Below are 16,795 nucleotides of genomic sequence, written 5' to 3' on the forward strand. Positions count from 1 at the left end.
TTAAATGTGCATTTGTCATCCAAATAGAACACCCCTTTCCAATGAGAAAACTTTTCTGCGGCCCAATTGCCCAAATCCACCAGTGTCTCCATTTAGACTTTGCTAAATAGCAAAAGGCAACCAAATAACAAAGAAAATCAAAAGCAACCAACAAAATCAAACCCAAAACTACACCCCAACATACCATCATATAATTTGCTGGTAAACATCACACCAAAAGGGTATCTCTCATCCGTGAATCCAATCCATAAATATTATGAGACACGCTTCAAGAGGCAAATTCTAGGTTCAAATCATATAAACATAACATTAGTTACCCACATAATATGGGCTTGTCCATTATATGGAAGATATCCTACATTCAATTTGATCGGCTTCTAATAACATCAAGACCCATTTCTGTAGGATCAGTAGCTTGCAACTCTACCTGAATACCATCCAACTCCCTCTTGAACCTGTCCTTGGAGCTTGCATAAATCATCTTGCTTCTCACTTTTGATGCATCAGGGGACCTTCACAAGCAAGGACCATAAATAAAACAGAAAATCATAAAAGCAAAACTGTATAATAACCATATGGAGGAAAAAGAAAAAGAGCACGTTTGCATGTATGCATGTCCATTTACCATGCAATAAAGACAATCCTACTCTTCTGGCAGTTCTCCTCTGTCACATAATCGAAATCATAGACAGCATATCGGCACTCGTCGGCAGGAAGGCTTGCTGTGAATTCCTCATAGCTATTGGTTGGCTCACCAAGCTTCTCCACAATCACCTGTTTCTGCTTCTCCTCAATCTTGAAAACAATGAAGCGATAAGTCCTCTTTGCCTTCAATTCTAAAAACTTCAGCTTGCAGTCATCATGCACAGCCATCCCAGATGCTGCGTTGGCCTGAAAACAGAAACAAATACTAATATACTGGGAACAACAGAAACATTAATGCCATAAATGGTTGGAAATCCACATTCTTTACACCAGATACAAACAAACATTAGTCAGGAAATAGTATAAGAACTTGAACAGTGACAAAGTCCAAAGTTGCATAGATTAGGCTTCATTATTTGCTTAGTTTTGTTTTACAACGTGGATACAGATCTTTGATTTGATTTGTGTCCTTTTCGTGCACCCAACTCAGCAACATCCACTTAATCCACACTTCAACTTGCGTTCGCATTCTGATACAAGAATTAGGAGTTCACATACTTCTTTTACTTATGAGATTCAGCTTGTAATCTTGGTTGTCTACAGAAGTCATTTTTCCCCCGATACAATTCTCAGATAAATCACACTTTTCTTCAAGCAAAAATTTATTGGTGTGATCCTAGTCCACCAGCAGCATAAAATTTTAATATCTCTGTCCAATAAACAGCATCCACAAATATAACGAAAGCATAGAACTTTTAACACTAGAATACACTTCATTTCAGTTTCAGCCTTTCAGGCTACCCCTAAAAAAGCTAGCATATATTTTACAGTTCACAATAGTAAGATCCTTGACTCAAAATCATTTCATTTCCAAATTATCATGAATTTTCATTTTCTCCCGTGACCGAAAGAAAAAATAAAAAAAAATCAAATTGTTTGATCTTTGTAAATTTACCCAATTTAGTAAAAGAAAAACTTCAGAAAGGGAAAGCTTTACCTTTCCTAAAACTTTCACTGCCAATCCTAACGTCTAACAGTATCACCATCACTATCATCCACTAAACCATTAAAAATTAAATTTAGTGAATAATTATATGAATGGAGCAATCAAACCACGTGGAAGAGTCAACTAAAATAAAATAAAATGAAAATTTTAACAAGGCAAACCAACAAAATCTTCGGAAATTGGGGAAACCAATTAAATACTTTACTTTTTATTTTTTGAGAAAAAAAGGGGGTTAAAGCATAAAACAAAACCTAAAACTAAACATTGCCTGAAAGATAAACGTATCAATAGAAAAACAGCAAAATCCAACACTAAACGGCAACCAAAGCACTACACTGCCTACAAATGAATAATCGAAAATCGACATGGTTATTTTCATCATCAGAAGCAAACGATCCAAATTACAAAGATCATCAAATCAAGTAATCATCATGTTCATCAAAAACCATTGGAAAAAACAAACGGAGCAAGGATTTTAAAATTGAAATTAAGTAGCGCGTACATAGAGTAATAGGAGTCGCTTACCATTTTCGCGAGAAAATTATAGGGCCGAAAAAGAGCGAGAAAATCTAGGGCTCGAAAGAGAGAGAGAGAGAGAGAAAAAAAAGGAGGTGGCGATGATAAAACTTCAACTTGAAAATGGGAAAGCCTCTCCTTTCTCTCACGTTTCGTATGTGTGGAATCTCTGCCAAGCTCGCATCACGATCACGGTCAATGATGGAAAAGTATGCCACGTCTTGGGCGGTGAGGTTGGCGTGCGTGTCTCGTAATGAGCCTGCTTCGTAGCTAGGCCATTGTGGCGGTCCGACGTCGTTTAGGTTCAACAGTTAGTAATTTTTTAAGAGTACAATCGGTCGTTCTAAATTCAACTCATTCAAAATATAATTTTTTAATACAGTCAATCGTTTTAAATTCAGCTGATTCAAAATGAGAAAAAATTGAGTATTTTATCTCAGCATTATAAGAAAGGTATAAGAAAATTTATTAGTTAATTTTTAAATTTTAAAAAATATATTAAAATATTTATAAAATTTAAAAAATTATTTATTAATAAATCTTTTCATTATTTTAGAGTTAAATATTAAAAAAAAATATTTTCAATATAAAAAAATTAATTAATAGGTATTTTTATAAAATTAATAAATCAATTAATAAATTTTTTTATATTAAATAGTAATATATTTAAAAAAAAAAAATTAACCAAAAGATCAATTATTAAATTATTAAAATTTTAATATTTTAATATATTTTTCTTTTAGACATTTCTCCTTTGACTTCCAAGATTTACGAGGATTTGGTTTTTCTATCCTTTCTCTTCAAGGATTATTGGTAGAACCTCCTTATAACCTTACTAGATAATAGAAGCAATAAAGAATACGTTCAACTCATTGTTATATTAATGTGGAATATTTGGAAGAGTCGAAACTGTTTTCTTTTTAGGAAGAATTTGTAGAGTGAGGATTTTATCATTGTTTCAGCCACTTTCATGCAAAATGATTTTAAGAAGAACAACGAAAGTACTGAATCTTGCTTTTGGCAAGTACCACCAATCAATTTTTTTAAAACTAACTTTGACGTAGTTTTGGATTCAATGAATTGTAAGAGAGCCTTTGCAGTACTCATTAGGACGTGGAATTATCCTTCATATCTCTAGTCCCTTGCATCTTGAAATTTAGGGTGCAGGGAATCTCTCCTCTTTGTTAAGAACAGGGGCTTAAGGTGCATTCAGGTTGAAAGTGATTGCAAGAATCTTGTCTCAAGTCTTTTAGAGAATCTTGTTTCTATCAACATCAATGCGATGATTAAAAATATTCAGGAGTTGAGCAAAACTATAGATTCTATTGATTTTCTATTTGTAAAATGTTCATGTAATAGTGTTGCTCATAACCTGGCATAGAAAACTCTTCACTCTGCTTTTTTTTTTTTTTGTCGGGAATCCTATAAATCAGTTGTACTTTATTAAGGGTTTAATCGCTTCTTAATACAATCATATTTTATCTTCAGCATAAAAATATATATATTTTTTGAAATTTCATATAATACATAAAATAAAAATATAAGACTAATTAACGCAAAAAAATTCAATGTTTACGTGTATTTGTATTTTAATTTATATATTTTAATTTTGGTTTAATTAGCTCAACATTTATATTTTGTTGCAACTTTAGTCAATTTGTAAATTTTAAAATTTAATAGTCTATGTGGCAATCTAATAGTCTAACTGATATGTCACGTAAATTATTTTTATTATTTTTTAATTAGTCATTAATTAAAAAAATCTAACATTCATATCATTTTGTATTTTAATTTAAATATTTAAATTTTGAATAAATTAGTCTAACGTTTATATTTGAATGTAATTTTGGCTAATTTTTAAAATCAAAATTAATATATAATTCACATCTCAACAGTGATAATTTTATTTTACATTAATAATTATGAATATTTTATAACAGACATATTTTTAATTTAAAATAACAACATATATAAAATAATTAAAAATAATATATTTATTATTAAATTTTTATAATTATAAATACAAAATAAAATCTATCCATTGTTGAATCTGTCTATATTTAACACTTAAATTGCTATTACTTTTAGAATTAAATATATCATTTACTATAGTTAAGTATGAGTTAATATTATTTTCATATATGAAATTAATTTATATTTAAAAAATAATAAAATATTACATTTGACATTCTATCGGAACTCTTACATTTTAATTTTTTGAAATTGATTAAAATTATATTCAAATGCAAACGTTGGCCCAATTTATCTAAAATTTAAATATTTAGATTAAACGTAAAATAATATAAACGCTGATTCAAAATTTAAACATTTGGATTAAACGTAAAATAATATAAACGCTAGGTCTTTTTAGTCATTTGATCATTAGTTTATATAAATAATAATAATAATAATAATACACGTAATGTGTCAGCTAGATTATCAAATTGTCACATAAATTATTAAATTTAGAAATTTATAAATTAACTAAAATTGCACCAAAATGCAAAAGTTGGCACCAATTAAATTAAAATTAAAACGTTTGGATTAAAATGCAAATATGTGCAAACGTTGGGCCTTTTTAAAATAATTCACCAAAATATAATTATTTATAACTCTCCATACCATGAAGTCCTCGCTTTTTCCTTCCTACACATGTTCTTATTGTTTATCCAATTCAATTAGCGATATTAAACTTACAATTCGAATTATAATAAAATACATCCAAAATTCAAGCCACATATTTAATAAACTCCATTCAAAATACAACCATTTTAGCTAACACTACAAAAGGGGAGGGGAGGGTTGGGTTTGCCGGCGATTTCATTTAGGCGATCTTATCAATCACCTCAATGATCATATCCTTTATAAAAAGTGGCAATGAATAAATGCGTTTTTTAGTTTCGCCTCTTTGTAGGAGCGGGTGATAGAGTCCAAATGAAATATGTTGCAATTAACTTTATATTCGCTAAATGATTCGTACTAAAGGCAGTTTATAAATTTTGCCATAATATTTGAAAATTTGGAGCAAAATTTGTGTTTTCTCAATCGCGCTCAAAAGAAAATAAGATAGGAAGAAAAATCAACTGTCGATCTCTCTCTCACTCTCTCTGTTTTTGGGTTCTCCTAATTTTACTAGGTTTTCTCTATCAAATTGCACTCTATAAATTGTTTTCTCTTAATTCTGCTTTTCTACACTCAATTTTGCTGGGAGAATGACTTGAAATCAAAGTGAAATGCTCATTTCAATCTTCTTAAAGGTAAGTAAGTATCATAAGTTCTGATACAAACATGCAATTAAATGACCCTTTTTTTCTTGTTATTCCCATTGGTACTCTGTTGATGCAAAAGATTTTGAAACCCATCTATCGTGACCTAAAATTTGAATGGGTGAAAAAAAAATTATATATGGGTTCATTCCATTATATTGATTGGTGTCTATATTTTTTCTCTTATTATTATATGACGTTGAATAATTAATATTTACTCTACTAATATGTAAATCAAGTCTATTTTACTATATGACACAAAATAGTGGCGTGGTTCATACTTCAAAAATTGGACGGATGAACTACTATGGTAAGCTTGCAATGTCTTAGAATTAAATTATTATGATAATTTTAAGGTCATACTATTTAGATGTGATTGGTTTGACGTTTATTATAGTGCATGCATTAAACAAGATGAATTTGGGTTTACCTTGATAAATTTTTCTCGCTTAATCCATATTGGTGAGAAACTGAATGACGATCCTTATGTATTCTCCTCTCAAGTTGTGCAAGATGAGACCATAAAGACAATATTCAAAAGGAACATGGAGAAGATTGTTCAGGTTATAAAATTCTCATAATATGGTTTAAAGTTAATAATTATTTTCTCATGATTTCTATTACTAATTTGCGTTTATTAAATTTTGATTGTACAGATAAGATTTTTATGTCCACCTGAAACTAAGAGCTGGATTTTAAAATCTTTAATAAGAAATGAAGATATTTTAAATGTGACTTGAAGGCACAATATTATGATCCACACAAGCCTAAAGAACATATTATAGAAAATGTACCTGAAAATGTTGTGGAAGAACAATGGCCTACTCTTGTTAATGGATGGTTTATTGTGGAGAGTCAAGTAACTTATTCATGTCAATATTTTTTGGTATTGCATGATGTAATGTATATATATAGCAATTGAGTGTTAGAACAAAGAAATAAAAGAATGCTCACACATAAGAAAAGAAAGAGAAAGAAAATGATAAGTATTTATCGATATGCTTATTAATTATCAATATCATGCTTATTAACATAGTTTAATTTTCATATTTTGTTAAATGGTAATAACTTTTACTTACAGGAAAAATAACTTGGAAAAGTTTCAGATAGACTTACATTTTTTTAGGCAACTCACAAGAAAAAAGATGGAACATGTGTGGATGAGAATATAAAGTAGCTGATGGTATTATTCAGTTTATCTACTTAACTACTTCTCTTTTTTTTTCTTTAAAAAAAAAAAAGACATTTTCTCTTTTTTAATTGTTATATATTTAACCGTATAGGAGAAGGCACATGCACTTATAGCTGAACAAATCGAAAATTCTCGCATCGACTTAAATGAATTAAATGGAAGCATTTTTCAAGCATAATGGTTATGTGCGAGCTTTAGGTTTAGAACCAACACCTAGAAACTATTTTAGTGTGACTTTTTACAATGTAAAATCTAGGTGGGAGGATTCCACTAACTCAAGTAAATGTGAATTATTAGATGAAATTGTTCATACTTTGCATGAATTTCTATCTCAAATGTTTTATGGGTAAACTGTAAGTAGGTACATGCGTTTTGTATTTAATTAGTTGAGTTTTGTGTTATATTTTCAATTAATTTAAATAATTATATTAAAATTATAGTATTAATTTACTTATAATGAAATAGACTTTGATAAAATACATTAAAATTCATACTATCTAAATTTAAAAGTATATAGAAAATTATCAATTAATAAATCACCTTGTGTTTCAATTATTTATATTCCTTATGCTTTACATAGAAAATATCAATGCATGACCTCCATTATATATTTGTTTTTCTCTTTTCATACACTTTGAAAAAAGAGATACTAATCCATTTTGCCTTATAAAGATACAAATTAATTAATTTTTTTGTTAAATATTGTTTATTGGTATTATGTATAATATATATTAAAAATGAAGTTATCATATTTTAAAATTTTTTAAAAATTCTTAACCTTTTATTTTTGTGTTATTAATAGGTAAATGATGACAGTAGCTAGAGGATTATTTGAAATGTATATATTATTGTAATTACAATTATTTTGGCGCCAAAAATATTCATGGATGATTATAACTGCCTCAATTATAAATTCAAATTAATAATAAAAATGATGGTTTAATATTATAGAGGCAGTTTGAGTTGCTATAAATAACAGCAGAAATGTGATTTAAGTTGCCATAAATAATAGAGGGAATCTGGATAAAGGCAGTTTAAACCGTCTCTAAAATTATGAATGCAAATAAATAATATAAGTAATGATTTAATATACTAGAGGCGGTTTGAGTTGTCATAAATAGCAGTGGGAATCTGCATAAAAGCGGTTTAAACTGTCTCTAAAATTATTAAATGCCTTGAGGTGGTTATTATTTTGGTACTAAAAATATAAACTAACTATTCTAACGGCCTCAACCATTAATTGAAACAAATAATAAATAAGAAATTTCAATATGTCAGAGGCGGTTAGAATTACCGCAAATTATGGTAGGAATTTATATAAGGCAGTGTAAACTGTCTTTAAAATTAATTGATTTATATTTTTTCTATAAATAAAATACATTTAGAGTCATTTTTAAACACCTCTAAAATTTTATGTATGACAGTCAAGTCTATTACTAATAACCGTTCCTAATAAAAATATACATACGACGATTGACAAAAACGCTGCAACATTATAAAGCTCACATCTATAACGATGCTCATATGGCGATTCGTTGATCCGCTATGACAACCACCCCTAAAAGATGGAAAAATCGCCGGTGTAATGAGGAAATAATTTAATGGAGGATGATGAAATCTCAAATTTGAGTAGCTAGTCAGAGAGTAATTTAACTAAAAATAATAAATATCTCACATTTGAGTAATTTCTAGAATTTTAGTTATGTTGTCCATAATTATTATTTTAAATCCATTTTACTTTCTTGAATTAAAAAAATCTTAATATATTTAATGCAGAATTGGAAAGTATTTAATTTATTTCCAAATTATTTAGAAATTTTAAATTTTTTCCTCCCCTTATATAATTAGGTCATCTAACCTATACTACAAGATCATCATTTAACAAAACCTCTCAACCTCATCATCTTTCTCTGAGAAAAATGACCAAATTTGCTATCTTCTTGCTGTTTCTTCTCCACTGTTTCCTCTTCATTTCAGGAATGGCTAAACAAGACTCCATCTCTCAAAGCGCAAGGATACAAAATGCAAAGCAGGTGGTGAAAGCTTCATTTTCAGCAGCTATACGCACAGCCCAGGCCGCAAACTCCTTCGCCTCGAAAACAAGTCCGGCTGACCTAGGCGTCAAAGACTGTATTGAACAAGTCAGTTCTGCGGTGGATGAATTCAACGACTCAATCAAAGAGCTAGGTTTCTTGGGCGGCAGTGATCAGCAATGCAACGATGATTGCCATTTATCTAATATTCAAACGTATGTAAGCACTGCTCTCACTGATAGCTCGGATTGTACAGATGGATTGGATGATGAGCTGAAGAAGCACAAAAGCAGTACATTGGTGACGATTAGGGCAAAGTATGGTGGTTTGGAAAATGCAGTAAAGAATTCTTTAAGTCTGTTCTGCCAACAGTTTGGCAAATGTAAATGAAGCCTTAATTAGTTTACAACATGAATTAGTAAGAGAGTTCTCTAAATAAGATATAAGGAGGGTGGACCCATGTATAAGTGAGTGCATGTATAATAATCCCTTCCAAAATAAAAATTATTCAGTGCAAATTATGATTTTTTTTTCTTCTAAGGAGGCACAACCGGGAATACAATTGTTAGATCATACTAAACGAATATTCTCCTTATCCAATACTTTAAAAATAGGTTTAAGATATCCGTAGTAAATTATTATCTTTTTACCGTAATCATAAATCAATAATAACAGTGTAATCATAAATCAATAATAACAGTTTGAAATCTGTCTCTAAGAGTAAGCATTCGGTCGGTTCGAATCAAAACTTTCTTTTTTTACCATTCAAAAATTCATAGTTATATGATTGTTACTTCAAAATTAATGTACTGAATTTTCCTTCTTGTTGAAAATCATTCTTGTTAGACGTTTCAATTAGAAACAAACAGGGGTTCTTGGATGGATCCATTTCAAAACCTTCAACTGGAGATCTATTGTTTTTACTGTGGATAAGATGCAACAATCTATTAGTTGCATGGTTGTTAAGATCAGTTTCACCTCCAATTGCATTGACAATCTTTTATCTTGAAAATGTTAAGCAAATTTGGGACAAACTACACCAAAAGTTTTTAGAACCAAATGATTCAAGAGTCAATCATCTTCAACAACTATTGTGCACTACTATTCAAAATAAATCTCAAATGCATCGATTGTTGCTCCTATTTATGAGAATGTAAATCTGTTTAATCTTTCGAAAGATCAAATACAAAGACTGTTGGCTCTTCTAGGTGATCAAAAAACTAGTAATGTCTCCCCACAAGTTAATAAGATATGTACATACAATTCCAATTTCCTTTCTTCTTACTCAAAATCAGTTCTTGAACCCTTGTCTATATAGATCTTAGACACTGGTGCAACCGATCATATCATTTGCAATCGTTCTTTATTTAATAAATCTTCATCTATCTCAAATCCTTTTGTATATCTGCCTAATGGAAAATTTCAAGTTAAAACTATTGGTTCTATGCAACTTAATTCTAAGATTTTGTTATAGAATGTTATTTTTATTCCAAGTTTCAGGTTCAATTTGTTATCAATAAGTAAGCTTGTCACTGAACAACATGTATCTATTCGTTAGTGTTCATTTAGGCTATCTTATCAATCGCCTCAATGATCATATCCCTTATAAAAAATGGCAACTGAGAAAGGCATTTTTTAATTTTGCCTCTTTGTAGGAGCGGGTGATAGAGTCCAAATGAAATATGCTGCAATAACTTCAGATTCGCTAAATGATCCGTACTTCACAAAGGCGATATATAAATTTTGCCGTAATATTTGAAAATTTGTGTTTCCTCAATTGCGCCCAAAAGGAAATAAGATAGGAAGAAAAATAAACTATCGATCTCTCTCTCACTCTCTATTTTTGGGTTCTCCTGATTTTATTAGATTTTCTCTATCAAGTTGCTCTTTGTAAATTGCTTTCTCTTAATTCTACTTTTCTACACTCAATTCTGCTGGGAGAATGACTTGAAATCAAAGTGAGATACTCATTTCAATCTTCTCAAAGATAAGTAACTATCACAAGTTTCGATACAAACATGCAATTAAATGACCCTTTTTTATTCTTTTTATTCCCATTGGTACTCTGTTGATGCAAAAGACTTTGAAACCCATCTATCGTGACCTAGAATTTGAATGGATGAAAAAATCATATATGGGTTTAGTTTCATTATATTCATTGGTGTCTATATTTTTTCTCTTATTATTATATGATGTTAAATAATTGATTTTTACTTTATTAATATGTACATCAAGTCTATTTTACTATATGACACAAAATAGTGGCTTGGCTAACACTTCAGAAATTGGAGGGATGAACTATTATGGCAAGCTTATAGATGTGCTAGAATTAAATTATCATGATAGTTTTAAGGTCATACTGTTTAGATGTGATTGGTTTGACATTTATCATAGTGCATGCATTAAACAAAATAAATTTGGGTTTACCTTGGTAAACTTTTCTCGCTTAATCCATACTGGTGAGAAACTTAACGACCATCCTTATGTATTCTCCTCTCAAGTTGAACCAGAGTATTAGGTGCAAAGTGGGACCTTTGAATATTGCAGGATGGGCTATAAAGATTTTTCAATATTCAAAAGGAAAATGGAGAAGATTGTTCAGGTTATAAAATTCTCATAATATAGTTTAAAGTTAATAATTATTTTTTCATGATCTTTATTACTAATTTGCGTTTATTAAATTTTGATTGTACAGATAAGATTTTTATGTTCACCTAAAACTAAGAGTTGAATTTTAAAATCTTTGAATAAAAAATGGAGATATTTTAAATGTGACTTGAAGGCACAATATTATGATCCATGCAAGCCTAAAGAACAGATTATAGAAAATGTATTTGAAAATGTTGTGGAAGAACAATGGCCTGGCCTACTCTTGTTAATGAATGGTTCATTGTAGAGAGTCAGGTAACTTATTAATATCAATATCTTTTAATGCAAAGAAATAAAAGAATACTCACACATCAGGAAGGAAAGTTATGCGAAAAAGAGAAAGAAAATAGTAAGTATTTGCTAAATGGTAATAACTTTTACTTACAGGAAAAAGAACTTGGAAAAGATCCAGATAAACTTGCATGTTTTGAGGCAATTCACAAGAAAAAAGATGGAACATATGTGGACGAAATGACATTTTCTCCTTTTTAATTGTTATATATTTAATCTTATAGGAGAAGGCACATGCACTTATAGCCGAACAAAGCGAAAATTCTAGCATTGACTTAAATGAATTAAATAAGAGCATTTTTCAAGCATAATGGTCATGTGTGAACTTTAAGTTTAGGACCAACACCTAGAAACTATTTTGTTGTGACCTCTTACAATGTAGGATCTAGGTAGGAGGATTCCACTAACTCAAAATCAATCAGAAGAGATAACAATGCTTAAACAAAAGTTGCAGTTCATGACAAATAAATGTGAATTATTAGATGAAATTGTCCATACCTTACGTAGATTTCTATCTCAAATATTTTATGAGCAAACTGTGAGTTTTCAGATACATACTTTTTATATTTAATTAGTTGAGTTTTGTGTTATATTTTTAATTAATTTAAATAATTATATTAAAATTATAGTTGATATATAAATTAATATATTGAATATTAATTCACATATAATGAAATAGACTCTAATAAAATACATTAAAATTCATACTATCTAAATTTAAAAGTATATAGAAAATTATCAATTAATGAATCACCTTGTGTTTCAATTATTTATATTCCTGCTTTACATAGAAAATATCAATGCATGACTTCCATTATATATTTCTTTTGGGAAAATTACTTTTTAGTCCCTGAGGTTTAACGTAATTAACACTTCTGTCCCTCTATTTTGGTAACCCAACACTTAAGTCCCTCACTTTCTCTTCCGTCCAAATTCGTAGTCCTTCCATCCATTTAAACCGTTTGGTCAAAGAGTCAAAAGTGGGATGTGATGATTTTTTCCAAAAATACCCTTCTTTCAATGTGAAATTCCAGAAGAAGAAGAAGAAGAAGAAGAAGAAGAAGAAGAGGAAGAAGAAGAAGAAGAAGAAGAAGAAGAAAGAAGAAGAAGAAAGAAGAAGAAGAAGAAGAAGAAGAAGAAGAAGAAGAAGAAAGAAGAAGAAGAAGAAGAAAAAGTTGCTGGGTAGGAAGAAGAAGAAGAAGAAGAAGAAGAAGAAGAAGAAGAAGAAGAAGAAGAAGAAGAAGAAGAAAGAAGAAGAAGAAGAAGAAGAAAAAAGAAGAAAAAGTTGCTGGGTATGAGCAAACTGTGAGTTTTCAGATACATACTTTTTATATTTAATTAGTTGAGTTTTGTGTTATATTTTTAATTAATTTAAATAATTATATTAAAATTATAGTTGATATATAAATTAATATATTGAATATTAATTCACTTATAATGAAATAGACTCTAATAAAATACATTAAAATTCATACTATCTAAATTTAAAAGTATATAGAAAATTATCAATTAATGAATCACCTTGTGTTTCAATTATTTATATTCCTGCTTTACATAGAAAATATCAATGCATGACTTCCATTATATATTTCTTTTGGGAAAATTACTTTTTAGTCCCTGAGGTTTAACGTAATTAACACTTCTGTCCCTCTATTTTGGTAACCCAACACTTAAGTCCCTCACTTTCTCTTCCGTCCAAATTCGTAGTCCTTCCGTCCATTTAAACCGTTTGGTCAAAGAGTCAAAAGTGGGATGTGACGATTTTTTCCAAAAATACCCTTCTTTCAATGTGAAATTCAAGAAGAAGAAGAAGAAGAAGAAGAAGAAGAAGAAGAAGAAGAAGAAGAGGAAGAAGAAGAAGAAGAAGAAGAAGAAGAAGAAAGAAGAAGAAGAAGAAAGAAGAAGAAGAAGAAGAAGAAGAAGAAGAAGAAGAAGAAGAAGAAGAAGAAGAAAGAAGAAGAAGAAGAAGAAAAAATTGCTGGGTAGGAAGAAGAAGAAGAAGAAGAAGAAGAAGAAGAAGAAAGAAGAAGAAGAAGAAGAAAAAAGAAGAAAAAGTTGCTGGGTAGGAAGAAGAAGAAGAATAAAGAAGAAGAAGAAGAAGAAAAAGTTGCTGGGTAGGAAGAAGAAGAAGAAGAAGAAGAAGAAGAAGAAGAAGAAGAAGAAGAAGAAGAAGAAGAAGAAGAAGAAGAAGAAGAAGAAAAAGTTGCTGGGTAGGAAGAAGAAGAAGAAGAAGAAGAAGAAGAAGAAGAAAGAAGAAGAAGAAGAAGAAAAAGTTGCTGGGTAGGAAGAAAAAGAAGAAGAAGAGGGTTAATTTTGTCGATTCACGTGTCCCAAACGGCTATTTTGGACGGAATGACTACGAATTTGGACGGAAGAGAAAGTGAGGGACTTAAGTGTTGGGTCGCCAAAATAGAGGGACAGAAGTGTTAATTACGTTAAACCTCAGGGACTACAAAGTAATTTTCCCATTTCTTTTTTCTCTTTTCATACACTTTGAAAAAAGAGATACTAATCTATTTTGCCTTATAAAGTTACATGTTAATTAATTGTTTTATTAAATATTGTTTATTGGTATTAATATTCTAAGATCCAGAGAATATGGTTTACAGTATGAGTATAAGTTTAGATGGAGAGGAAGACGTTCCTCCCATTTTATCATTTTTTCTTTTGTTTGCTAATGACGTCTAACGGCCTCTCTGCTACAGTGTCATCTGTCTCTGTCACTTAGATCTGTACGTACGGACGCGTTAAAGCCTTTCTCCACACCAGACGGCCATTTAATTTCTCTCGGCGCACATGTGGACAAAGCTGCGAAGTGATTGGGCCTGCCTTGCCTACCTCCTGTCACATCACCGGGCTGAGTTCCTAAAGGATGGGCCTACGCGCATGTCTGGTCTGGCCTGTTTCATTTCTCCGAGTCGGGGTGCTCCGCTGGTTTGTTTATGAGAAAAGCCCGATGGGCTTTGGACCAGCATCCTTCTCTTGGGCCCAACCTTGCCTAGGGTAGAAAAAGCCCGACAGTCATTAGCTATTATGTGTAATATATATTAAAAATGAAGTTATCATATTTTAAAAAATTTTAAAAATCCTTAATCTTTTACTTTTGTGCTATTAATAGGTAAATGATGGCATTAGCTGGAGGGTGGTTTGAAATGTATATATTATTGTAATTACAGTTATTTTAGCGCCAAAAATATTTATGGGTGATTTTAACTGCTTCAACTATGTATGCAAATGAATAATAAAAATGATGATTTAATATACTAGAGGTGGTTTGAGTTGCCATAAATAATAACGGAATCTGCATTAAACCGCCCCTAAAATTATTAAATGTGTTGGGGTGGTTATTATTTTGATACCAATAATATATATCAACTATTGTAACCACCTCAACTATTAATTGAAACTAGCAATAAATAAGAAATTTTAATATGCTAGAGGCAGTTAGAGTTACCGTAAATTATGGTGGGAATTTGTATAAGGGCGGTCTAAACTGTCTTTAAAATTGATTGATTTATCACTTATTCTATAAATAAAATACGTTTAGAGACATTTTTAAACACCTCTAAAATCTTATGTACAGCGGTTAAGTCTGTCACTAACAATCGCTCTTAATAAAAATATATATCTGGCGGTTGATAAAAACACTGCAATGTTGTAAAGCCAGCATCTATAACGATGCTCATATGGCGATTCGTTTACCTGCTATAACAACTGCCCCTGAAAGATGGAAAAATCATCGGAAAAGCATCAATTTCTTGTAGTGTAATGAGGAAATAATTTAATGGAGGATGATGAACATCTCAAATTTGAGTACCTAGTAAGAGAGTAATTTAATTAAAAATAATAAATATCTCACATTTAAGTAATTTCTAAAATTTTAGTTATGTTATCCATAATTATTATTTTAAATCCATTTTACTTTCTTGATTTAAAAAAAAAATACCAAAAAAGGAGATAAAGTCATATTATTATGGTAACTAAGATGTTTTCAATGAAAGAATTTCCAAAATCTCAAGATATTTATTGCAGATTTGGTAAGTATTTAATTTATTTCCAAATTACTGAGAAATTTTGATTTTTCTTGGATTCACCTACCAATTATATAATCAGGCATTAACGAATATCCAAAATCTTAATATATTTAATGCAGAATTGGAAAGTATTTAATTTATTTCCAAATTATTTAGAAATTTTAAATTTTTTCCTCCCCTTATATAATTAGGTCACCTAACCTATACTACAAGATCATCATTTAACAAAACCTCTCAACCTCATCATCTTTCTCAGAGAAAAATGGCCAAACTTGCCATCTTCTTGCTGTTTCTTCTCCACTGTTTCCTCTTCATTTCAGGAATCGCTAAACAAGACTCCATCGCTCAAAGCGCAACGATACAAAATGCAAAGCAGGTGGTGGAAGCTTCATTTTCAGAAACTATAAGCACAGCCCAGGCCGCAAACTCCTTCGCCTCGAAAACAAGTCCGGCTGACCCAGGCGTCAAAGACTGTATTGAACAAGTCAGTTCTGCGGTGGATGAATTCAACGACTCAATCAAAGAGCTAGGTTTCTTGGGTGGCAGTGATCAGCAATGTAACGATGATTGCCATTTATCTAATATTCAAACGTATGTAAGCGCTGCTCTCACTTATAGCTCGGATTGTACGGATGGATTGGATGATGAGCTGAAGAAGCAAAAAAGCAGTACATTGGTGACGATTAGGGCAAAGTATGGTGATTTGGAAGATGCAGTAAAGAATTCTTTAAGTCTCTTCTGCCAACAGTTTGGCAAATGTAAATGAAGCCTTAATTAGTTTACAACATGAATTAATAGAGAGAGTTTTCTATATAAGATATAAGGAGGGTAGATCCATGTATAATTGAGTGCATGTATAATAATCCCTTCCAAAATAAAAATTACTCGCTGCAAATTATGATTTTTTTTCTTCTAAGGAGGCACAATGGGAATATAATTGTTGGATTATACTAAAAGAATATTCTCCTAATACAATACTTTAAAAATAGGTCTAAGATGTCAGTAGTAAATTGTTGTCTTATATATTTTTACTGTAATCATAAATCAATAGTAACAGTTTGAAATCCGTTGTATCTACCTCTAAGAATAAGTATTCGATCGGTTCAATTCAAAACTTCTTTTTTTTATCATTCAAAAAATCATGGTTATGTAATTGTTATTCC

The 16,795-nt window shown here is 30.3% G+C and overlaps 3 protein-coding genes across 3 annotated transcripts; 2 read left to right on the forward strand and 1 right to left on the reverse strand.

Moving 5' to 3' along the window:
- Positions 1–169: 169 nt before the first annotated feature.
- On the reverse strand, positions 170–2,332 carry LOC110625335 (actin-depolymerizing factor 2). Its single transcript, XM_021770951.2, has 3 exons — positions 2,177–2,332; positions 626–891; positions 170–512 (listed from the first exon to the last, which is right to left on the reverse strand). The coding sequence occupies exons 1-3, from the start codon at positions 2,177–2,179 to the stop codon at positions 362–364; spliced, it is 420 nt and encodes a 139-aa protein (XP_021626643.1). The 5' UTR covers positions 2,180–2,332; the 3' UTR covers positions 170–361.
- Positions 2,333–8,544: 6,212 nt separating this feature from the next.
- On the forward strand, positions 8,545–9,048 carry LOC110624980 (pectinesterase inhibitor 9). The gene has a single exon (XM_021770456.1). The coding sequence runs from the start codon at positions 8,545–8,547 to the stop codon at positions 9,046–9,048; it is 504 nt and encodes a 167-aa protein (XP_021626148.1).
- Positions 9,049–15,894: 6,846 nt separating this feature from the next.
- On the forward strand, positions 15,895–16,398 carry LOC110624981 (pectinesterase inhibitor 11). The gene has a single exon (XM_021770458.1). It carries the CDS (start codon positions 15,895–15,897, stop codon positions 16,396–16,398), a length of 504 nt encoding a protein of 167 aa, XP_021626150.1.
- Positions 16,399–16,795: the final 397 nt, after the last annotated feature.

The sequence above is a fragment of the Manihot esculenta genome, chromosome 10 (assembly GCF_001659605.2).
Source record: "Manihot esculenta cultivar AM560-2 chromosome 10, M.esculenta_v8, whole genome shotgun sequence".
In the NCBI taxonomy this organism is placed as follows: domain Eukaryota; kingdom Viridiplantae; phylum Streptophyta; class Magnoliopsida; order Malpighiales; family Euphorbiaceae; genus Manihot; species Manihot esculenta.

Bases quoted from the DNA above. Each gene is read 5' to 3' on its own strand.
- LOC110624981 (XM_021770458.1), top strand. From the start codon at position 15,895: ATGGCCAAACTTGCCATCTTCTTGCTGTTTCTTCTCCACTGTTTCCTC.
- LOC110624980 (XM_021770456.1), top strand. From the start codon at position 8,545: ATGACCAAATTTGCTATCTTCTTGCTGTTTCTTCTCCACTGTTTCCTC.
- LOC110625335 (XM_021770951.2), bottom strand. The intron at 513-625 runs GTAAATGGACAT...TTGCTTGTGAAG, and splicing joins AGGATTGTCTTTATTGCATG to GTCCCCTGATGCATCAAAAG.